At 43.4% G+C, this 25,276-nt stretch overlaps 1 protein-coding gene across 1 annotated transcript in view; it reads right to left on the reverse strand.

The window, feature by feature from the left end:
- The window catches only part of CLIC4 (CLIC family member 4), an 83,665-nt gene extending 71,211 nt beyond the window's left edge, over positions 1-12,454 (reverse strand). The window contains exon 1 of the mRNA XM_022551726.3: positions 12,199-12,454. Within this exon, the coding sequence (XP_022407434.1) occupies positions 12,199-12,270 (72 nt within the window). The 5' untranslated portion in view covers positions 12,271-12,454. The remainder of the gene's footprint in view (positions 1-12,198) is intronic.
- Between the last annotated feature and the right edge of the window lie 12,822 nt (positions 12,455-25,276).

A 25,276-nucleotide genomic window follows, 5' to 3' on the forward strand; every position in this document is an offset into this window, starting at 1 on the left:
CATTCTCTTCTCTCCATCACCATCCTAATCCAAACCACCACCATCATCTTTCTCCATCACAACAGCCTGCAAGTAGTGTTCCTTGTTTCCACTCTTGCCTCTCTTCATTTTCCACAGAACGGCTGGACTACTCATCCTAAAATGCAAATCAAATCATGACACTCGGTTTGAGAACTTCCTTTTTACTAAGGATAAAACTCACATGACGGGACTTCTCTGGTGACGCAGTGGTTAAGAATCCACCCGCCAATGCAAGGCACATGGGTTCAATCCCTGGTCCAGGAAGATCCCACATGCCGCACAGCAACTAAGCCCGTGCGCCACAACTACTGAGCCTGTGCTCTAGAGCCTGCGAGCCACAACTAGTGAGCCCATGCACCACAACTACTGAAGCCCGCGTGCCTAGAGCCTGTGCTCTGCAACAAGAGAAGCCACTGCAATGAGAAGCCTGCATACCGCAACGTAGAGTAGCCTCCACTGGCTGCAACTAGAGAAAGCCCGTGCGCAGCAATGAAGACCCAACGCAGCCAAAAATAAATAAATAAAATAAATTTATATTAAACTCACATGACACACAAGAACCTCCATGATGTAGCCTGTCTACCTCACTCTACACCTCAGTCTTGTTCTCTCTATTCCAGCCACACTCAATTTGTTGAATACTTCCAGCCTTTACATACGCCAATTCCTCCAGCCTGGAATGCTCTTCCTCTCATTCGTCCCCTAATTACTATGCATCCTACAAGTCATTTTCTCAAAGAAGTCCTCATTAAGCTTCCATCTAAATTGAATTTCCTGTCATTCCTTCTCAAGACACCCTGTTCTTGTCCTTAATGTAATTATATACTATATTTGTGTATTTTTTTAACATATTCCTCTCTCACTAGACAACAGGTTCCATGAGGTCTTAAAATATTCAAATTTAACACATCACAAACTAAACTCCTGATCTCTCCACCAGAACTAGCCCTTCCCAAAGGCTTCCCCATCTCAGTTAATGGCAACTCCATCATTCTAGTTGTTCAGAACAAAAATCTCAGAATCATCTTTGACTTCTCCTTCTTTCACGTCCCACATCCAATCCATCAGGAAATCCTGTGATCTCCATCTTAGAAATATATCCAGAATTATACTTCTCACCTCAGTCCAAGCCACCCTCATTTCTTACCTGAATTACTAAACAGCCTCCTATTGAGTCTCCCTGATTCTGCCCTCGCCTCCCTATGCTACTTTCTGCAAGGCTACATACTCAACAGAATGTTCTGTTGAATCGAAAAGAGCACACCCCCCTATCATTCTCTATACTCCTTACCCTATTTCATTTTTCTTCATAGCACTTTTCACTAGTAGACATACGTTTATTTTTTGCCTCCCCCAACTGAATATGAATGCCATAATGTTCTTTGATGTATCCAAGTCCCTAGAACAGTGCTTCAATATTTTTTAAACGATTGAATGAAAAAAGAACAAATACTATTCTGGCAGGCAGAAACTGAAGGTAGGGGGAGAGGCTGGCAAAGCCGAAGATATTTCAAACGAAAGAAACAAGAGCAAAAATCTTCCATGAAGGCAGAGTAGTACAGGGCATGTTGAGGACCAATCTGCCTAGAACATGAGGTATATTTGCAGCTGCAGTGGGGGAAAAGACTGAAAACACAAGTCAGGATCATGATCTGAAAGACTATGAATGCTAGATCACGGAGTTTGTATCTAATCCAATAAACAACTAGAGAAAGTAGGATCCATTTAAGATTTATGGCAAGAAGTATCACAGTTTTATTTTAGACAAAATTACAGAATATAACACAACTAATTATTGAGGGAAAGGATAAAAGTTTCTCCAAACTGATAATATACAATACTTGGTAGATTCAGTAATACTAACTACCCTTCATCTGTTAGAATACAACATAAACATTTCACTCATCTCTAAGTCAATTATGTCATGTAGGTTGCCACATAAATCATTTCTAAAGGTCTTAATTCAACTGGACTTTAAAAAGCATATGAGACAAAAAGTCACTGTATTACATGGGAAAAAGCCATCATCAACCATGGCTCATTTACTCATCCTCTGTCCATTAAGCTGTTCTGTAAGCTCCTTGAAGACAAGGGAACCTGTTCTTATTTCTTTCCCTCTCCAGCACTTAGTGCATGGAAAGTATTCAATATTTGCTTCTATAGTGATCCCTATACTGTACTCGACTGTTCCTAGACAAAGATTGCATCTTATATCCTCCAACTATAAAATGGGCATACCTCACCTACTAGACAGTTATTGAAGGGGAAAATTAATACTAAAATATAATTTGACTTTTCAAAACAGATTTCTCCTAAAGAGCACAAAGGAGGGCCTACCTTCAAACCATTTAATCAATTTCTATACTATGAGCAATTCTAGGTGTTGGCAGATTTCACAACATAAAAGCTTCCCTTCTTCAAGCAAAGATCAAACAGGGTAAATGTTCTTTTAGTGCCGTTAGGAAGGTAAATCCAATCTGAGTTTCTCTGATAAAACCTAAATAAAGTAAATTTTCTTTAAACCAACTCACTTAACTCAATACATGTTACATATTAGATTGGGCTTCACTGTGCATTCTTCCAAGAATTCTGCTGTCATGAAGAACATTATACATAAAATATCATCAATAATTCACGCAAGTTTATGAATAAGATTAGGACACATAACAAAATAGCAATAGCAGTCATTTCAAGAAAAAGGGGATATAAATAATTTTTATTTTATGGTGCTTTTCTGTGTTCTAAGTTGTCTACAGTAAACAAGAGTTGCTTTTATTAACTGGAAAAAAACCTTTTTTTAAAGCACAATACATACAAATGAATATACCAGGAAGCAGAAGGAAAATGACATTACTTTTCAAATTTAGGGCCAATATTTAAACTAAAACAGACTACGGTCAGATACTATTTATTCTGAGTCACTTTTTTTAGGTACATTTGCAATCAAGGGTCCTGCTGACAATTACAAAATGTAAATCAAGTCTATGTTATTGATGGCTAGCAACAGTTTTTACTTGATATAATGAAGAATCAAAAAGCCCTCAACATTTTTAAATCAAAAATGTAGATTCCTGAGTTAACTAAAATATTCTGTAACTTAGAAGAACAAATAATACAAAACTTCATACTCTTCATAAGTTTATGTCTCTGCAAATTTTTCAGTTAAGTCTTGTGCATATGTATATTCAAAGCCAAAATTTCATTTAAGTCTAACCATCTTCTTTTTCTCTTGATTAGTCTATGTAGTCTGGTCTCACCACTCTTCCATTTCCCTCTGTAGCACAACGGCCTGATTCTGTTGTCTTTAGCTTTTAATGAACTTTCACTCTAGCAATCTACCACCTGGTGTCCACCTCCATAATAAAGCAACTGGTTGTTAGCTGAGGAAAACATGCATAGAACTCACATATTGTTAAAAAAGTTCTTAATTACTTCAGCTTTCAGCTAACTGTTTGTTTTTGTATTCTCCAATGTTTGTTCAGATTCTCCTTTTCCCTTCTCTCACACATACAAATAAATAGCTATGCTGCATGATGGTAAAATTCAATACTTAAATTATTACAGACGATTGACATTTTTACTATTCTAATGAAAACTTAATCCTTTTCACAAAAATGAATTATTTCACCTGTAAAGTTGGAAGTAATAATTTTATTACCAAAAAAGTGTAAAAAACCTGTTACACCTCTTGCTAAGAGTTACACTGTATTTCAGCTCTAAGCAAAGCAAAAAAAAATCTACAGAACAAAATCTATGCTCTGAGGGTCAGTACATGGCCCTGGTTCTAATATTGTTACTTCTTCAAAATAGATTTTTTTTAATTTATTTGTTTATTTATTTTTGGCTGCATTGGATCTTCGTTGCGGTACACGGGCTTCTCATTGCAGTGGCTTCTCTTGCTGCAGAGCACGGGCTGTAGGCGCACGGGCTTCAGTAGTTGTGGCTCGCGGGCTCTAGAGCATAGGCTCAGTAGTTGTGGCGCATGGGCTTAGTTGCTCCGGGCATGTGGCATCTTCCCGGACCAGGGCTCGAACCCGTGTCCCCTGCATTAGCAGGCGGATTCTTAACCACTGCGCCACCAGGGAAGCCCTCTTCAAAATACTGATATTAAAATATAAAAGACTCCTAGGCCATCTTTGGCACAACTTTCAAATATAGTCTCATTTATCTACATAAGTTATTTTCATAAATTTAGACTAATACAGTCTCCTGGTTTTATATTTTAAATAAAGGAAAATAACAGAAACCAAACAAGGCTAACTGATATTCCTTATACCATTTCTTGGTACTGAGCACTGATGGATAAAAGTCAGGTCTCCAAAAAGACAAAAGGATTAAAACTTCCAAGAGAATTTGCAAACTGATGCCCTGAATTAAGTTTAGATTTCTGTTAAATCATACTTGGACAGTTTGTAATCACGACCTTCATGTTATTTTCCTTCAGAAACTCCCTTTCCATTTTCTACAGGAACCTATACAATGGGCAAACCTATCCTAACTTACTCCACTACTTGATCAAAATCTTAATTCATGCCTTAATCACACTTCCCATCCTGACTAACAAATTTCCCTTTTATAGACTCACTAATTCCCTATTCAGGAGACATTAGAACACTGAGGCTCCATAGTGCCAATGAAACAGGAAGTGGGCAAGTCTTGCTCACCATCCTTTTACCAGCTTCCAGGCATCTCGGTAAGCATCCTTCCAAACCAACTCAGATTTTTAGTGACAGCCAGGTCCTCCGCATTGCCTCTTTCCTATTATTATTCATACCATTAGGCTTTTTTTCTTAATTGACGTATAGTTGATTTACAATGCCGTGTTAGTTTCAGGTGTACAGCACAGTAATTCACTTTTATACACACACACACATTCTTTTTCAGATTCTCTTCCTTTATAGGTTATTACGAAATATTGAGTATAGTTCCCTGTGCTACACAGCAGGTCCTTGTTGGTTATCTCCTTTATATATAGTTGTGTGTATAAGTTAATCCCAACCTCCTAATTTATCCCTCCCACCCACCCGCCCCTTACCATTAGACTTTTCATGTGTTCAGTCACCTTGTCTCAGAATCCTCCCATCTCTTACCCATTTGGGGCCCCTTTCTCTCAGAATTTTACATTTAACCAAAATTATCACCTTGGTCTTTGTTCAGAGAGGCACTGTTAGGTCTTCAAGAACAGCTCAGACAAAACATAATAAGAATAGAGTTCCCATTAACTTCACATTTTTACATTCATTTCCATCTCCTGAATTTTCCCCTATGGAAACCTCAAATGAATGTCAAACCAATTCATCCAATGTAACACTGTCTTGATGTTGAGTTAGTTTTTGTTCAATTATTAAAACAAAGTTCTCAGCATCATTGCCTTTAGAAAATTTATTTCATCTGTCTGTGTTTTAAAAAAAAGCCTGCCCTCAAAACAAAATATAAAGAACTCCCGGGCTTCCCTGGTGGCGCAGTGGCTAAGAATCCGCCTGCAAGTGCAGGGCACACGGGTTCGAGCCCTGGTCCGGGAAGATCCCACATGCCGTGGAGCAACTATGCCCATGCACCACAGCTACCGAGCCTTCGCTCTAGAGCCCGCAAGCCACAACTACTGAGCCCATGCACCACAACTACTTAAGTCCACGCCCCTAAAGCCTGTGCTCCGCAACAAGAGACGCCACCGCAATGAGAAGCCCACGCACCTCAACAAAGAGTAGCCCCCGCTCGCCGCAACTAGAGAAAGCCCGTGTGCAGCAATGAAGACCCAACGCAGCCAAAAATAAATAAATAAATAAAATTAATTTTTAAAAAAAGAACTCCCATTTTATACTGTAAAAAAACAGCTGAGAGTCTGTCCATCTGTACAATCCATTTGCACCTTTCCAAATGCTGCTGGGAAGTTGCTGAATAGACAGCAATCCAAAAAGTAGGGAAGTGTTGGGAGGACAAACAAGACTAAAAGGTTTTAAAAGTCTCATTCTCAACTTTTAAATAACTTCTCTCCCTGGCACTATGCGTTTGAATCATTGCTGGGTCCTTCTTCTTCGAAAGTATCATCTGTCTACTGTTTCCTGCATAACGAGTTTACGAATGATGTCAAAACTAATATTCCCATTCTTGGCTATTCCCAATTCACTTATTCCAGCCACTTTTTCAAGGTCAAGTTAAAGCTTACTTCCATCTTTCCCCATATGTCCTGGCCCAACTTAATGTGAACCACACTTGGCTCGTTAAGTATGTACCATCCTGTATTGTTTTCTTTCCAATAAAATTTATAAACCTAAAGGTAGAAAATGTTTAATAATTTCTTATATCTCCCATAGTGCCTAACTCAGTATTAGGCACTTCCTTCATGACAACAAATGCTTTAAATCACAGATAATAAAATGGAAGTGACTTTAACGATCATGTAGCCCAAACCTTTCTTCTATACCTTGCCTGTATGAATTATGTTCGACACTCAGAATGCCACCATTTAAAACAATGGTTCCTAATCCTCCCCAAAAATAATGGTTCCTAATCCCCCCAAAAAAAGACTAATATAGAATTTTAAATGTAATTTCAAGGATTTACAGAATCCCCTGAATTCTATTAATGAAGCCCACATTTAAGAATAATATACTATTGGAGGGGGCTTCCCTGGTGGCGCAGTGGTTGAGAATCTGTCTGCCAATGCAGAGGACACGGGTTTGAGCCCTGGTCTGGGAACATCCCACATGCCGCGGAGCTACTAGGCCCGTGATCCACAACTACTGGAGCCTGCGCGTCTGGAGCCTGTGCTCAACAAGAGAGGCCGCGATAGGGAGAGGCCCGCGCACCGCGATGAAGAGAGGCCCCCCTTGCCGCAAGTAGAGAAAGCCCTCACACAGAAACAAAGACCCAACGCAGCCAAAAATAATAAATTAATTTTTTTTAAAAAGCCTATTTAAAAAAAAGATATCTATACAGATAGATATAGATAGATAGATATAGATAGATAGATAGATAGATATTATTGGAGGGGGGACTTCCCTAGTGGTCCAGTGGTTAAGAATCCGCCTTCCAATGCAGGGGATGTGGGTTTAATCTCTGGTCAGGGAACTAGGATCCCACATGCCGCGGGGCAACTAAGCCCGCACGCAACAACTACTGAGCCCTCGGACCACAACTAGAAAGCCCGCATGCCGCAACTGCAGAGCCCACGCGCTCTGGAGCCCGTGCACCACAACTAGAGAGAAGCCCGCACGCCACAAGGAAGAGCCCATGTGCTGCAATGAAAGATTCCCTGTGCTGCAATTAAGACCCAACACAGCCAAATAAATAAATATATAAATATATATATATATATATTTTTTTTTTTTTAAAGAATAGGGCTTCCCTGGTGGCGCAGTGGTTGAGAGTCCTCCTGCCGATACAGGGGACACGGGTTCGTGCCCCGGTCTGGGAAGATCCCACATGCCGCGGAGTGGCTGGGCCTGTGAGCCATGGCCGCTGAGCCCGCGCATCCGGAGCCTGTGCTCCGCAACGGGAGAGGCCACAACAGTGAGAGGCCCGCGTACCGCAAAAAAAAAAAAAAAAGAAAAGAATAATATACTTTTGGGAATTCCCTGGAAGCCCAGTTAGGACTCTGCATTTTCACTGCCAAGGGCCTGGGTTCAATCCCTGGTCAGAGAACTAAGATCCTGCAAAGCCACACTGTATGGCCAAAAAAAAAGCAAAAGAAAAAAGAAAAAAAAGAATATACTATCTATCATCAACAACAAAAATAGATGTCTACTGTGTGCCAAGCACTATTCCTAATACTTTACATAGCGTGATATATGGTTAGATCATATTTCCCAGCACTCCTTGCAGTTAGACGAAACCATGTGATTAAAGTTCTCCCCATTGGAGTATGAAAGGAAGTGACAGGTAGAAGTTCTGGGCTGCGGGTCTTGAGATGAGCCTCCTCCATACTCTTCACCTCCCACTGCTGCAACCAGGACTTCTCAGCAACCAGCTCTGTCAACTGTGAGGACGACAATGCTATGGGGGTTGGTGGAAAAAGAAGCTGGAAAGACTTTGGTCCCTAAATGACTCTAAGGAGAAAAGCCACTAACATCTAGAACACCCTCCCTGGGCTGCTAAGTGAGAAAGGAAATAAGCTTCCATTTTGTCTGAACCACTGTTTGAGGCAGATTACAGTATTTCTTACAGAAGCTTAGACTACCCTAATTAATAGACATAGATCACCAGTTAATCCCCTCGGCAACCCTATAAAATTGTGTTATTATTATTATCCTGATATTAGAGGTCAAGAAACTGAGGTACTGAGAACTGAAGAAACTTCCCTGACACACTACTAGAAGCCAGATTCAAGCCAAGCAGTCTGGCTCCAGGGTCCACACACATTAAAAATCCTGCCAAATATCTGAAAAGAAGCATTCTTATGTGTTAAGCCACTCTACACCAGATTCACTTTTTACACCACCCCAATTCTAACAGTTTAGGGATGACTGCCAACAGTGAGTGTCCCAATGCAAAATGGCATGCCTACAACTTTAAATTCCAACCAATAAAACTAAACTCTGCAAAGGGACTCCTCCTAAACCAAAATCAGAAATACCATCACATCATACCAAAGATACTAGTGGGGGCTGGGCGGAAGGCAGCAGCGTCAATAGGAGTTAGGCATATACAAGGAAAGGAAAAATCCAAAAGTTCAGTCTCTTCTCAACTTCTCTCATTTTGTTGTTCAACACAATATTTACTTTTACCCAATACAGAAATCTTGGCTTCCGAATTCTGAACGTAACCAAGAAGAAATATTGGTGGAAAATATATGGCAGATACATGAAAAGCTCAGAAGTACCAAAAAACTGGAGGGGAAAAAAGACAGATAAAACCACACAGAGTTTTGGAGGCTGGAGGCTAGGCAAAGTTGAATAAATGAAGGACCAAGGTTTGAGAGTCAGATTACCAGGTTCTAATAAGTAAGTAGCTCTCAATTCTGAAGCATGCCAGATGCATATATTGACACCAAAATGCTCAGAAAGAAGGAAACAATCTCATTTCAACTGTTTGGTATCCTCTTTGGTACCGACTCAGAACAATATACAGACCTTACCCTCAAGGAACTTACTGCCTATCTAGCAGGGGAGATGAGCATACAAATAAGTATATACAAAATGACACACAACTAGCATTTATTTACTTACTGAATACTAGACACTATTCTAAGCTTATTATCACCACATATATTAACTAATTTAATCCCATAAGGTTGGTCTATTAATATCCCACCTATGCAGATGAGGCAGAGAGGTTTATGTATCCTGGGACACACAATTAGTAAGTGGACAAATTGGATTAGAAACCCGGCAGCAGATAAGAGACCTTATGACCTTGCTAAAGGGTTTGAACTTCACCCTATTAATCAGTGGTCCCCAAGTGGGGCTGGTGTATCAAAAATATATACATCTACTAGGCCCCACAGGGTAGGGAAAGAGGGCATTCTAACTCTTGAGGATGACTGCCTTTGTAAGCCTCTTTTACTATTGGGAGGGTACCCTATCCTATAGGTGTTGCGGTAAACAAACAAAAATGGAGCACTGCTGTTATACAAGTGATGAGGATTCACTGGGCTCATGGACAGACATCTCCAAAGACAATACTCACAAGCAAAGAAATGTAGCTGTGGGTCCAGTCACACTAGTTGGGAAGGTCCTAGCCTATTTCTGTTCAATTTAATGCTCCTAAACAGGTGGCACTTTTAAACTCATTTCTTTTAAGTGTAGATAATAGTTCTCTGTTACGAACTCAGATATCTCTTGGCAGAATAATTAACACTGCTTAACACACCACACTGGACAACCACAGCCTCTGCCCTTTCACTGCTTTCAAAATAATTGTATTTACCAGGGGATTTTCCCCCACTTGCATTTCCCACACACAGATTTTAAAAACTATAAGAACACTCTTTACTACAATTTACCTGGCCCCCTTTTCCCCCTTTGAAACAGCTATCCTGATCAACATCAGTATAAAGTTTTACCTGTGCCGAACCACAGGACAGCAGAAAACATTTCATCTCTTACTCCACAAAGGAGGAAAACAAGTCTCAGAGAGGGAAAACAACTTGCCCAGGTTAAACCAGCCAGTGAGTGCAAAACTGTGACTTGAACCTGGTTCTCTGCCAACAAGCCCAGTGACAAAGGCTTACAACTAGTGATAAGCAGGATGCTTTTAGGTGGCTCACGAACATTTTTTCTTTTAATAGTTATGCACACACACACACACACACACACACACAAATAATAGTTATGTACATAAGAAATATAGTCACCACACCTAATCCACATTTTCACAGGTATTGCTCAGGGCAATGTGTTTATGTTGTTAAAAAAATGGGCTGAATTTAGTAAATAATAATACCAATTCAACACATATATGGAAAACTAAGAAGGGGTATGCAAGTGACTAAAGTTTGGGAAACACCTCTCTCCTTCTAACAAAAGTTAAATTAATAGTAAGTAGGGCATTAAGCATTGATCTCCTTGTCTCTAATTCATATACTTTATTTCTTTTTCTTGTCTTATTGTATTGGCTAGACCTCCAGTACAATGCTGAAAAGAAGCCATTACTGATAGTACCCTTATCTGACACTAAATGATACTTACTTTTAAAGTAACATGTTTAAGTAACATGTTTTTTAGGTGTTTAGTAGATACTGTTTTTGAATTTATGGAAATTCATTCCTATTCCTGGCTCAGTTAAATTTTTTAAACATTTATCTCTGACCCACTCTTCTCCCTTCACCATGCTGTCTCCCACTCCTCTTCCTTTTTCTTATTTCAGGTTTCTTCCTACATTCCCTGCATCTCAAAGTACTATATCTGCCACTCGAAGCAACTGAGACTCTTTGAAGATATTCTGGGGGTTCTATACCTGTCTGTTGTTTCAGTTCCCTGAATCAAAATGTTTCTAAAACTGATAACTGAAAGAAAATCCTAAAACAAACAGTTTCCATCACTTGCAGATCATTGCTTCTTTCCATGTCTTAAACACACCCTTCAGTGTCTCCCGTTCTTTAAAATAAAAACTCAGGGAAAAAAGAATAAAATTGTTCTGGATTTCTGTTAAACTCTCCAATTCAGAGCCTGGTTCTGAAAGACCCTGCTTAAGTAAGTGACTAAGAAAGAAAATCTCGAGGATTTTAAAGAAGTTTTGAGGGAGGCAGTTGAATCCAGATGTTCATAACTTCTTTCATCTTTGCTAAAACGAAAAATATTAAAGAAAAAAGGAAAGGGCTAGAGGTAGTACTTGTCTACAAATATGGTACTTTCAGGATATATAAACTGAAAAGACCAGAAGGGAAAAATCAACCCTTTAAAGCCCAAGCAAGTGAGGAGTTCTTTCCCTCATCAGTTTTTCTTTCAAAACAAAAGGGCACACACAATCTTTCCCGAGGCAGCAACACAGAGGGGAGCAGCCAAAATGTTGCATCATACAAAACACTCGCGCTTGAGAAACAAGAAAATCAGATGGTGGTAAAATAACTAAGACAGAAAAACCCAAGTTGGGAATCTCGGCCTTTTCCTGAGGTCCAGGAATGTCTGCTCTTTTTAAAAAATTGTTTCAGATGGAATCGAAAATTAAAGTTACAGTTTCCTACCAGCCGGGAGCGAAACGCTCAGAAAGCGTTCAAAGAAGTTCAGCTCATCAGCTCACGACGGGCTCGAGGCTTCGCCTCCCGGGCTGGGGGTGAACTTGGGAGAGCCGAAGGCTGGGGTGGGGTGAGGTGAGGTCGGGCGTCCGGGCGGTGGCAGGGGAGAGGGGGTGACAGGACACACCCATGCACGGGTCCCAGGGGCTGGCGGTTTCCGGGGCACCCGGCAGGAGGGGGACAGCTCGTCCCACCCGGACGCGGGACGACGGTGCGGCGTCCGCCGAGGCCAGCGCGGCGGGAGGCGGTGCCCCCCCCCCGTCCAGCAGTGCTGTCTTTCTGGGGTCCCGGTCCCAACCCGGCTCCCTCGACGGGCCTCGGCGGCGGGAAGGCGCGGGCGTCCGAAGACAATGGCCCGGGGGCGCGGGAGCAGCGCTCCCCCTCGGCCCGGGCGCGGGGCGCCGCGCGAGGGCGCTGCGGCTAAGCAGCGCCCAGGGACGCCGCCCCCCGCGGCCGGGCGAGCGCCGGGGGCTCGGAGGGGTGGGACGGCGGCGAGCGCTCACCTTGACGAAGAGCTCGATGATGGGTTCTTTGTCCTCCTCCTTCAACCCGTTCAGCGGCATCGACAACGCCATGGCCGGTTCGGCAGGACTCCGCGGTCGGCGGCGGCTGCTTCTGCTCCGGGGCTGGTCTAGCTACGGACTCCTGTCGCGCTGCGCCTCCCTGGACAGTTCCGGCGTCTAACTCGCCTCAGCCTCGGCGCCTCAGGGACGGCTCCTCAACACCGCCCCACGCCCAGCGCGCGACTCTTAAGTGAGCCGCAGCCCCAGCCTTTTCAAGTCGCTGGGCGGAGTAGCGGGGGCGGGGCCCCGTTGGGGGCGGGGCCAAAGCTCGGCGTCTCGGGACTCCGTGAGGAAAGAGGACAGCCCGGGCTTGGGGGCGTGGCCTCGGGTGAGGGAGGTGGACGGACAGCTCTGGCTCCTCGAGGCAGCTAAAGCGGCTTGACCTAGGCTCGGGGGAGTGGCCTTGGTGAGGACCGAACGAAGCCAAGGCTTGGGCGGGCGGTGGGCGGGACTCTGAGCCTCGCCTCTAGAGGAGACGGAAGGGAAAGTACCCCGGCGACCAGCGCCTGACACCGCCTCCCGCCGAAGCGCGGGCGCGTCCTCGCAGCTGCTGCTGGCGCTGTGCCAGGTGACCTCAGCTTTCCGTCGCCTGCAGAGGCAAGAAGGCGCCTCCCGTCCTCTCCCCCGCTGCAGCCCCCAGGACTCATTGCCCTTTCCCGCACTAGTCGCCTCCCCAACGCCCTGTGTTAGGCGGAGCTCCCTTTTCCCTTTTGGGAAAGTTTTCATCCCCTTAGAAACACCGTTTTTGCCCTCCTCTGACTTCTTCGTTTTCCCGTTTGACTCTCCCGTCACTTCTGCCTTGGGAGCCAGCGTATTCACAAATATTTATGAGGCCCTACAGTGTTCCAAGCCCCCGGTGATAAACAGCACGGACGCGATCCCTCTCCTCTGAGAGCCTACAGTCTTGAACGGCAACCCCAGTGCCTGAAGGCTACAACGAACTCCCAAGCCGTTGTCGATACGGTTCCCCTTTCCTGGCGTGATTTCTTTCCCCATTCACCTGGCAAACCTGAGTGTGGTTTGCCAGACCTGCTTTACCCAATTCTCTGATTCTCCTCCGGTGGGGAAAGAAGAAATTCACATTTTAACAAGCACCTGGACTTTTTTTTTTTTTCACTGTTACTTGGTACTGTTGCTCTAAATCTACCTACACTTTCAATCTTAGTCAATGAATACATTTGGCTGATTAACAACAGAGTCTACTGTTTGCTAAAGATAGCACCAGGACGTTTTTGATGTAGGTGGTCCTCAAACTGGAAAAACTGTACTGGGGTTTGAAGCCGCTGAGGACAGGGGCTGTGATACTTTGAGCCAGGAACCGGGTCTGGGTTTGCTACTGTTGAATGCCTGGGGCAAATGTCACCCCCTCTGGAAACAGTTACTTGTCCCCTCTTCTGACTTTCGGTAATACATGACTCAGCTTCTCCTCACCTTCCAGTTTAAGTTGAAGGCTGAGTCCTGAGAGGGCCAGCCCTAGGTTTGTCTTTCCACATCCTCAGTGCATAGCACATGTCAGAATGTTTGAACAAACTGAAGGTATGCGTGAAAATACAGTGAAACCTGCAGTTTCTCCCTCTCCCAGTCTGTAGCAAGTTGCTCAAATATTCTTACAGGGACTCTGTTAAAGAAGCATCCTACCCCAGAGCACATGATCTGGAGTCAGACTAAGTCCTGAAACTGCAAGATCCTGAAATCCCTAAGCCTCAGTTTCATTCTCTAGATGGGGGGTGGGACTGTTACTGGTCCATGCCTTACCACACGTCCTGCTCAGTCAGTGATAGCTGTTATCACTGCACTGGGCCTTGTACTGTCCCTGTCCACCCCTGTAGGCTAGGATGGCATCATATTCAAGTGCCTCCAAGACCAGCTTGTTTGTTGGAAAGAAGTAAATGCCAGGAGGCTGTCAGGGAAGCCCTAAAGTGAATATCTTAATAAAGCAAGTCACACAGATTTTTTGGTTTCCCTGTGCATATAAAAGTTATGTTTGCTCTATACTGTAGTGTATTAAGTGTGCAATAGCATTATGCCTGAAAAAATAATGTACATACCTTAATTTAAAAATAATGCTTTTGGGGCTTCCCTGGTGGCGCAGTGTTTAAGAATCTGCTTGCCAATGCAAGGGACACAGGGACACAGGTTCGATCCCTTGGCTGGGAAGATCCCACATGCCACAGAGCAACTGAGTCCGTGCGCCACAACTACTGAGTCTGTGCTCTAGAGCCCGCGAGTCACAACTACTGAGCCCACGTGCCACAACTACTGAAGCCCGCAAGCCTAGAGCCCGTGCTCTGCAATAAGAAAAGCCACCGCAATGATAAGCCCATGCACCGCAACAAAGAATAGCCCCCACTCTCCTCAACTAGAGAAAGCCCGCACGCAGCAATGAAGACCCAACACAACATAAAATAAATTTGTGTTTAAAAAAAGCTCTTTAAATAAATAAATAAATAAATAATGCTGTTAAGGAATTCCCAGCGGTCCAGTGGTTAGGACTCTGTGCTTTCACTGCCGAGGGTGCAGGTTTGATCCCTGGTTGGGGAACTAAGATCCTGCAAAGCCGCGTGGCACAGCCAAAAAAAGTTAAAATATTTGCAAATGACACAACCAACAAGGGATTAGTCTCCAAAATCTACAAACAGTTCATGAGACTTAATATCATCAAAACAAACAACCCAATCAAAAAATGGGCAGAAGGGGCTGGTGACGCAGTGGTTGAGAGTCCGCCTGCCGGTGCAGGGGACACGGGTTCGTGCCCCGGTCCGGGAAGATCCCACATGCCGCGGAGCGGCTGGGCCCGTGAGCCATGGCCGCTGAGCCTGCGCGTCCGGAGCCTGTGCTCCGCAACGGGGGAGGCCACAACAGTGAGAGGCCCGCGTACGGCAAAAAAAAAAAAAAATGGGCAGAAGACCTAAATAGACATTTCTCCAAAGAAGACATACAGATGGCCAAGAGGCACATGAAAAGGTGTCCAACATCACTAATTATTAGAGAAATGCAAATCAAAACTACAATGAGATATCATCTCACACCAGTCAAAATGGCTATCATCAAAAAATCCACAAACAGTAAATGCGGGAGAGGGTGTGGAGAGAAGGAAACCCTCCTACACTGTTGGTGGGAATGTAAATTGGTGCTGCCACTATGGAGAACAGTATGAGTTCCTCAAAAAACTAAAAATAGAGCTACCATATGACCCTGCAATCCCACTCCTGGGCATATATCCAGAGAAAAGCATGGTCCAAAAGGATCCATGCACCCCAGTGTTCATTGCAGCACTATTTGCAATAGCCAAGACATGGAAGCAACCTAAGTGTCCATCAACAGAGAAGTGGGTAAAGAAGATGTGGCACGTGTATACAACAGAACATTACTCAGCCATTAAAAAGAATGAAATAATGCCATTTGCAGCAACATGGATGGACCTAGAGATTGTCATACTGAGTGAAGTAAGTCAGACAGAGAAAGAGAAATATTGTATGACACCCCTTATATGTGGAATCTAAAAGGAAATGATACAAATGAACTTATTTACAAAACAGAAACAGGGTCACAGACTTAGAGAACAAACTTGTTATGGTTATGGGGGTGGGGGGGAAGGGTGGGGGAAAGGGATAGGGAGTTTGGGATGTACACACTGCTATATTTAAAATGGATAACCAACAAGGACCTACTGGTTCCCTGCAGGGAACTCTGCTCAATATTATCTGGCAGCCCGGGTGGAATGGGAGTCTGGGGGAGAATGGATACATGTATATGCATGGCTGAGTCACTTTGCTGTGCACCTGAAACTATCACAACATTGTTAATCGCCTATACTCCAATATAAAATAAAAAGTTAAAACAAATTTTTAATTAAAAATTAAATTTTTTAATTTTTAAAATAAATTAAAAATTAATTACTTAAAAATAAAAATAATGCTGTTGGTACACTAGACCTGGGTCTCAAATACTTTTTCTTTGCTAGCTAAGTGACAATGGGAAAAATAGCAAATTAGTCTCTAAGCCTCAGTTTCTTTATTTATGAGATAGGGGTGATAAAAATACTAATTTCACAGGGTAATTGTAAGGATTAAGTGAGATAATACATGTAAAGGATCTAGCAGAGTACTTGGCACATTATAAGTGTGAGATACATTTTAAAAATACATAAATTAAATACATTAAAATAATGGTGTTGGGAAATGGTGCCAATAGACTTGCTCTATGCAGGGTTGCCAAAACCCTTCAGTTTGTAACGAATGCAATATGTGCAAAGCACAATAAAGTATGATAAGATCATGTACGCCTATAGTCATTATTTATGCTCTCTTATGCCTAACTCAGTGCCTGGGGCATAATAAAATAATAATAATCTTGATAAGATTGAGTGAAAGAATAAATAAAATTTAAACATTGCCTTTTAACTTCCCATGTCCTAAGTTTCACATCATTGTTTCTCTCACTGCGCCTATAGTAGGTGCTTAATTAATCTCTAGTGATGTCAGTCAACCCAGCTATGGAAAATTCCAATGCAGCTTTGAACTTCAAATGTGTCCCAATGGTATGAATTAGGTCCTATAAAATCCTGCTAATTGTGACTTAGCCATCATTTTGGCTAAAGTTTAACCTGAATGCTGTGTCCACAGAAGCACCAACTTTCCAGCCTCCCTGTAGATATGGACTCCCCTGAAGGAAGCAAAGTCACTCAACAAACATAGGAGCTGGAGACACATTTCAGTTCAGCTTTTCTAGGTTCTAGAAATGGAGCTCCAGTGTGTAGGTCCAAGGACTGAGGTGTTCTTCCTGGCCACAGGCTCTACTACACAGACCTTTATTGAAAGGAGGACCATTCAGGTACCATTTGTAACAAGGATACAGCAGAGAGGCTGAGGCTCAGAGACTCAAGCAGTGTGCCTAGGGTCACACAGCTGGAGAAGCAGCAGAGCCAATAATCAAACCCAGATCTCTTTGTCCTTGTGCCCAGGTCCTGGCCAGCCATCTGCTCATAATACTGGCCTCCAAGAGTTCTTAGGAGCATTCAGAAAGATGGTACGTAAAGTTTTTGGCACAGGGTAGGCATTCAAAATACGTCACCTTCTGCTGCTTCTGCACAAACGCCTCTCTAACCCCTTCTCTCTTTTGTTTCGCCATCCTAAGATCGAAAATTTTACATAACAGGCCTCAGTTCAAATTCCAACCCTGCCACTCACCAGCTAAGGCAAATCATTTCACCTTGCCAAACCTCAGTTTCTTCTGTCAAGTGTGGGAATAATGTCTATAACAGAGGCTTATGTTGAGTCAGGGAGAGAAGGGAAAGTTTACACATATGTGAGAGGTCACCATTCACATCAAGAAGAGTTTATTAACAAAGCATCCATGGGTGCAGGATCTAATGGGCTGACTGTCTTCAACATTAGTTCCAAAGAAAAACAACTGGAAATCTATTACCAACAATAAACAAGCTCATGAATGTGATAAGGTATCAAGTTAATATTTTTTTAGAAAGCAGTGTCTTCCTATATTCAAAGCCCCACTACTTAGAAATTTGGAAGAAAATGTCCCAATTATTAAAGCAACCAAAAACATAAAACTATCTGGGAAATAGGAAATCATCTCAATAATATGTGAAGTTCTATTCAAAAAAATGTTAATGCTTTTGAGAAACATATATATGTGAGACGATATATATATTCACCAAAAAAAACCTTGAAAATGCTTGGATAAATGGAGAAGCATAATCTATTCTTGGATAGGAAGACTCAAAATCATTGTGACAGTAGGTCTTTCTATCGATATATTAGTCAAAAATTTAATATGATACTCATATATCATCTTTGCATGCCTGTATATCACATTCTCATACCATACTCATCTTTTCATAACTATATATCACATGTGCGTTTCTCTCTGGAAGGATATGCAAGGAATTGAGCACAAGTGTTTATCCCCAGAAAGGAAAACTAGGTCACTGAGGACAGAGGTGTAGATTTGTTTAGTATATACTGTTTTTTACATAAATTTAAAATTTTGTCGTTTGGGTATGTATTACCTCTCCCAAAAATTAGCTTAAAAAAAGGAAAAAAAGGGCTTCCCTGGTGGCACAGTGGTTGAGAGTCCGCCTGCCGATGCAGGGGACACAGGTTCGTGCCCCGGTCCAGAAGATCCCACATACCGCGGAGCAGCTGGGCCCGTGAGCCATGGCCACTGAGCCTACGCGTCCGGAGCCTGTGCTCTGCAACGGGAGAGGCCACAACAGTGAGAGGCCCGCATACCACAAAAAAAAAAAGAAAAAGAAAAAGGAAAAAACACAACAGTTGAAAGACCATTCTGAGTGAGTGCAAATAAGCCTAAACTTGTGGACAGTCACCTTTCCAGCTCTGCAGTAGGGAGGTATGTGACTCGGGGCAGGGCTCACCCTCGTTACCTTCTTGGTTTCCTGCCCTGTCACACAGCTGGGTGGGAGCAGAACTGAGAACCCACGTCCCCTTGCTTTGCATCTGATGCCTTTCCACTGCATCCAGCTGTTTTTCTGTGAGCACTGGTTTTGAGGATGGTGACAAGCTTTTGTGCCTGGCACACACACACACACATACAATATTAGAACCATGTGGGTGCAATGCAGAGCTATTCCCCTGGGAGCAGAAACCCTACCCTGAGCCCCTTTCTGCCCTGCTCGCCTGGAGACTGTCTTGTCTTGGGAAAGTTACAGGTTTCATTTTGTCACTTGGAAGCTGCTGCAGCCAGGAAGGGAACCCGAGTTGACTTGGAGCCAGGGCCTTAATTGGATTGGATCCCCATGAAGGCCATTAGCCTCTCACTCCAGCCTGGCAGGGAGGAAATACTGCCTCCCCAACCCCAGTCCCCACTCACATACACACCAGCCAAGATCTTCAGTGGCCTACCACCCAAATAAGGTACTGTATTAAGTTTCCAATTATTTTTATTCTCCCTTCCATTTGAACAGCTCTTTACTGTTTCCAGACACCAGCATATACTGTAAGTATTGTAGTAGTCACATTTGATCTCTTTATTTACTCATGGCACAAATTTTTATTGAGGGCCTCCTATATGCCAGGCATTGTTCCAGGTCCAGGACAGACAACATCTTGGCTTTCACAAACGTTACATTCTATTTAGGAAGACAGATAACAAACCAATACCCAGGCCGATATGCCCACGTCAGGAGGTAATAAGAGTTGTGAAGAAGAATAAATCAGAGGGAGAGGATGGAGAGAGGTGCTGTGCGTCAGGGGTAGGAACCGCTCCTCTGATAAGATGACATTTAAGTAAAGAGCTGAAGGAAGGGAAGGCAATATCTAGGCAAACAGTGCTTTAGGCAGAGAGAACAGCAAGTGCAAAGGCACTGAGGCAAGAATTTCCTTGGTGCGTTGGAGGAACACTAAATAGGCAGATGAGAAATAAAAGGTCTGACTTGTTTGCTGAGACCTCCTACCAATTCAGTGGCTCTTGTCCATTTCTTTGTCTAGTGAACACTGAAGAGTAACAGAGGGTTTAGAAAAACTTCTTTAGGGAATTCCCTGGCAGTCCAGTGGTTAGGACTCTGTGCTTTCACTGCCGGGGCCTGGGTTCAATCCCTGGTCGGGAAACTAAGATCTCATAAGCCACAGGGCACAGCCAAAAAAAAGAAAAACTTCTTTAGCTGGATAAAAAAATTATTCCATGATGATAAATAACCCATCCCCAAAAGAAAAAGTTGATATTTTTGGAGGCTATCCATGGCTATATTACCCATAAGGGCAAAAAAAATTTATATATTAATAATTATGTTTCTATACATACATATATAGATATGCATATATAAATATTTATATGTATGCGTATCTATATCTATATATATATAAAACCACTGATTATTAAAAGAGAGAACTAATGTTTGTAGGTGGAACACTGTGCTTATAACACTCTACACTGAGCCTCCATATAGGAGGAAGCTATGGCTCAGGGAAGACACGAGACTTGTTTAAGATCACACAGCCAGGGTTTAAATTCAGGTGCACTTGTATGCTTGTCACCCCCTCTAGACCCTAAGCTTGTGAGGACAGATCCATATCTATCTGCTTTACCCTTGTATGACTGGCACATACACAGGGCCTGGCCCAAAGCTGATGCTCAAAAAATGTTGACTAAACAGTTGAAAATCTCTATCTTCAAAGCCTGTTCAGATTCTAATACACCACTTTGCTTCCCTGTCAAAATACGATCCAACAAATCATTGGAATATTCAGCAACTGTTAAAAATTACTAAAATAAAACATAGTTAAAAAAAACTATAGGGCTTCCCTGGTGGCGCAGTGGTTGAGAGTTAGCCTGTCGATGCAGGGGACACGGGTTCGTGCCCCGGTCCGGGAGGATCCCACATGCCGCGGAGCGGCTGGGCCAGTGAGCCATGGCCGCTGAGCCTGCGCGTCCGGAGCCTGTGCTCTGCAACGGGAGAGGCCACAACAGTGAGAGGCCCGCGTACCGCAAAAACAAAAACAAAAACAAAACAAAAAAAACTATAGTTCACCTATATAATGGAATAATACACAGTCACTTAAAATGATGTTTAAGGTTGCTGAGAATGGAGCTGCTGGTGGTGGTAGGAACTAGTGGAGCTGGCCACCGGGATGATGGCATTCTGTGCCTGGTGGCCTCAGTTCAGTGCCACTCACTGCTCCCTCAGCCCACATCCCCACTCCTACCTCCACCCCAGCTCCAACCTCCTAGCCAAGCCTAACATAGCCTGGAGGCTCAGAAATAATAATAATGACCACCGTCATCATCACTATTATTATTATTAGAGTTTACACTGTTATTAGAGATGCACTGAGCACTTAATATGTGCCTGCATATACAATCTCATTTAATACCTACAACCCAAGTCCAGTATTATTATTGAACCCCATTTTCCAGGGGAGGAAACTGAGGCTTAGAGAAATTCAATCACTCGCCCAAGTCAAATAGCTGGTAAGTAAGAGGCAGAGCTGGGATTTGAATCCAAGTCTATTCTGCCTCCAGACAGTGCACTTTATTACACTGCCGCCTCCCATCGCCCACAGACACCCTGTGGGCAGTGCCCTGCATTCAGCAGTCTTCCCCCAGGTGCCTGCTCTGCCCTTTGCCCCTTGACCTAAGACCACGGACACGACATTCAACATAGAGAAATAGCTCTCACCGCTAGATATGGTGGCCTTGACTCAGATGAGGTGCCCATTTCCTACTGCCTAAAGGTGCAGGGACAGCCAGCTGTCGCCCCAGGAGAATGTCAGGGGTGGGTCTCCACCACCCAGCTGCTTGCCTGCAACATCTGACCAAAAATTAACAATCCTTTCCAGCCATAAAATTTGATTTGAATAAGGACATTTCTTCTCCATCCTTGGGTAGCCACAGCTCATTTATTAGGATGGTACTTTGGTACTTTGAGGCCTGAACAGTCAGTTCTTTAGATCACAGTTAGGTAGCAGAGGGGGGGCGTTAAACTATTTGAAATTCAAGCAGGCAAGTGTATTTTTTCAAAGCTGAGAAGTGTCCTTCACGCTTCAAAAGAATAAACACATCCCCAGCTCTGGACCTGTGCTGAATCTCAGCAGCCAGAGGAGACCCGCAAGCAGGGGAACAGGAAATGCAGCGGGTCTGTGTTTTCCCAGCTGCATCCCATGCCCCGTGGTGCAGTTCCCTCACTTGTTGGTGATCCTTGGAGGTGCAGGCTTGGTTGGTTGATTTGTTTGTTTCCCATATAAAACAGCTGCTAATCTCTTCAAATAGTGCTGCGCTTCCTATCGCAGTGTCCGTATTTGGACCAGGACCACCAGTGTTTGTGTACACAGAGGGGAGAGTCCCTAACAGAAGGACAACAGCCTTTCCTGAGCTGATCATAGACATGGCCAGGGTCCTGAAGGTTGAGCCCAACACTTATTTTCTTTCCCATCAGGTTCGCCTCTTCGTTTTCAAGTGAGGCTCTAAAGGGAGTCCTTTCTTCCCCGGAACATGCCCATACCCTTCAGCTGCTGGATCTACCCTGTCAAGGCAGAGACCAGAGTCCCTGGATTCAACCAACAGGGCTCCCAAGTGGGGTAAACATGTCCAAGCCCCACATAATACTGATATAGTATGCTAGGAGAGGCCACATCCCAGTTCCACAGTGAGGAAGATGACCGGGACAAGAAGGTGAAAGGGGACTAGGCACCTCTTCCTGCTGAGCAGAAATAAACACTACAAGAAACAGCAGGAACAGGATATTTACATGACCTTAAAGTATCCCCTTGCTTTTTCCTGGCAAGGGGGGAAATTGTAAATTATAAGGTGGAGAAACCAGACCACCTCTTAATGGGGTGATCAAAATGAGTACCTTCTCCAGGCAGACAGACATTGGGGGCTTCGGGAAGTGATATCCTGGCAAACACACAGTATCACTTTGGTAATATACCAGCTGAGAATGCATAACCCGAATCTAATCGTGAGTAGACATCAGATACACCCAAATCGAGCAACAGTCTATAAAAGAACTGCTCTGTATTCTTCAAGATTTCAATGTCACGAAGGCAAAGAAAGGCAGGGTGCTGTTCCAGATTAGAGGAGAGTAAAAAGATGTGACAGCCAAATGCAGCACACAACCTGGCCTGGAGCTCGTACTAGAGTGAAAAGAATACCATAAAGAGCATTACTGTGTCAATTGACAGGATTGCAACATGGATAGTAATTAAAGTATCATATCAATGTTAAATTTCCTGAATTTCATTGTCGTACTGTGGCTATGTCAGAGAATATCCTTGTTTTTTGGAAATACATACTGAAGTGTTAATGGGTACAGGGATGTGATGTCTGCAATCTACTCTCAAATGGTTCAGAAACCAGAGTATGTATCCTAGAATTATATGTGTCTATCTATCTATCTATCTACCTACCTACCTATATCTAATATCTATCATCTATCTATCTCTACCTATCTACGTATATAGAGAAAAAATAAACATGGCAAAATGCAAAAAATTTATGATTCCAGGTGAAAGATATTTAATAGCTTTTGTATTATTCTTGCAACTTTTCTGTTAGTTTGAAATTATTTTAAATTAAAATAAACATCATAGTAGTCCAGAGGGAGGAAAAGCTGGATCCCTAACTGAAATCCAGGGAATTTTTTCCCCTCATCTTGGAGTCACTGAACTGGCAGAACTCATTCTATGACTTCTCTCTTCCGAAAGACTTTTTTGTGGGTTGGTTGGTTTCCCTTTTGTTAATAGCCAGGAAGACAATCCAGCCTCTTAGATCATCACCACTGGGGCCACCCCGACTCTGGCTGTAGGGGCTGGGCGGTCGGCTCACCCACTGGCCTTTCCAGGAATTTGGAGCCTCTGGGAACCGAGCTGTAGAGTGAGGGGGAAGAAGCACTGTTATGCCCTTTCCAAAAAGCCCCTCATGACTCCTCTCTCCGCAGAGACTGGTCCAGCACCCCACCCCCTATTGTCTTGAGTAGGCCAGGAATCAGCAGAACCGGAACTGGGAACCACCTTTTTGTTTCCTGCTAGTCAGACATTCAAAAGACATTTGTCAAGTGCTCCCCACTCAGTTTGTGGCATAAATGACTGTTGTCTTTTCTGAAGAGGCAATGTGCGTAGTGGTTAAGGATCCCAGTGCTAAATTCGGAGTGCCTGAGCCAGGCACTGCTAGCATGTGACTCACTAAGTCACTTCACCTGCAGTAAGTCTCTTCACCTCTGGGAGCCTCAGTTTTCCTCCTCTGTAAAATGAGGACAACGTGCTACCTCATAGGCTCCTTGAAACTACTGAATGGGATAGATACCTCATGGAAAGAGCTGGCCCATGCTAAATACTCAACAAATGTTCGTTGTTACTGTTATTATTAACCACAGGTCCTGCCCTCCCAGAGTCTGCAGCTGGCCAAGAAAACCACAAATTTAAGAAGAAATATCAGTAAAGCCTGATAACTGCTGGGTTAGGGGAAGTACACATAATTTCCAGGCGCTATGAAAGCACAGAGTGGGGGCATCTATCTTAGTCTGGGGTGGAGGACAGTCAAGAAAGCTTTTTCAAGAGGGAATAGTGTTTAACACAGACATAAACTGAGCACCTGCTCTGCGCCAGACACTGCTAGGGCCCTGTGAACACCGCAAAATAGGACACAAAATAGAGTCTCTGATCTCACAGAACTGTCATTCTAGGGGGAAGGCAGGCTCCTCACAAACAGATGAATAAACACGTAATATGTCAGGAGGTGATGTGCTATGATAAAAAGAATGAAACAGGTTAAGGGGACAGGATGTTTACCCATCTATGAAATGGGAATACTACAAGTACCTAACTTAAACCCCTGTGACAATGATCAAATGAAATATTGCACAGAAGGTCCTTAGTAGCCCGGTGTCTGATAAGGAGTATTAGGTACCGTACATGATTTACAAGGGCTCAAGAAATGTTTATTAATCTGAATGGATTATTTCATTTATTTAACAAGAATTTTTCAAGAATGTTTTAATATGTACCAGACCCTGAGTGAACATTAGGACATGACCCAGCCACAGTTGTGAAGCTCATAATAGCCTGGTGGGGGTGACAGATAAACAAGCCATTCCAAATATCGTGTGATAAGAACTAAGAGTTATTCAGAGTTTACTATGTACCAGGCACTATTTTGAACATTTTATCTGTATTAAGCCGTATAATCTTTACAACAACTCTGAGCTAAGTGCTATATTACAAATGAGGAAACTGAGGCCCAGAGAGGTTAGATCATTAGCCCTGAGTTACACAGTCAGTGTAAAAGTGGTACAGCTAGAATTCTGCACTAGGGAATCCCAGTGTGGAAGAGGGCCCGCCCCTGACAGGATGGATCAAGGAGGGCTTCCTGGAGGAGGTCCCATCTAAGATGAGGTTTGCAAGATCGGTAGCTATTAGCTGTGCAGATGGGGGAGGACTGTTCAGGTGGAGGGAACAGCCTGTGCATGGGCCTGAAGTGAGAGAAGGTGCCTTTTTGGCACCAGCCATCAGTCTGAGATCAGGGAGTGGAGAGGATGAAGCTGGAC

The sequence above is a fragment of the Delphinapterus leucas genome, chromosome 1 (genome assembly GCF_059928025.1).
Source record: "Delphinapterus leucas isolate spDelLeu-1000000601 "Yukka" chromosome 1, BTC_Dleu_Yukka2, whole genome shotgun sequence".
Lineage (NCBI taxonomy): Eukaryota > Metazoa > Chordata > Mammalia > Artiodactyla > Monodontidae > Delphinapterus > Delphinapterus leucas.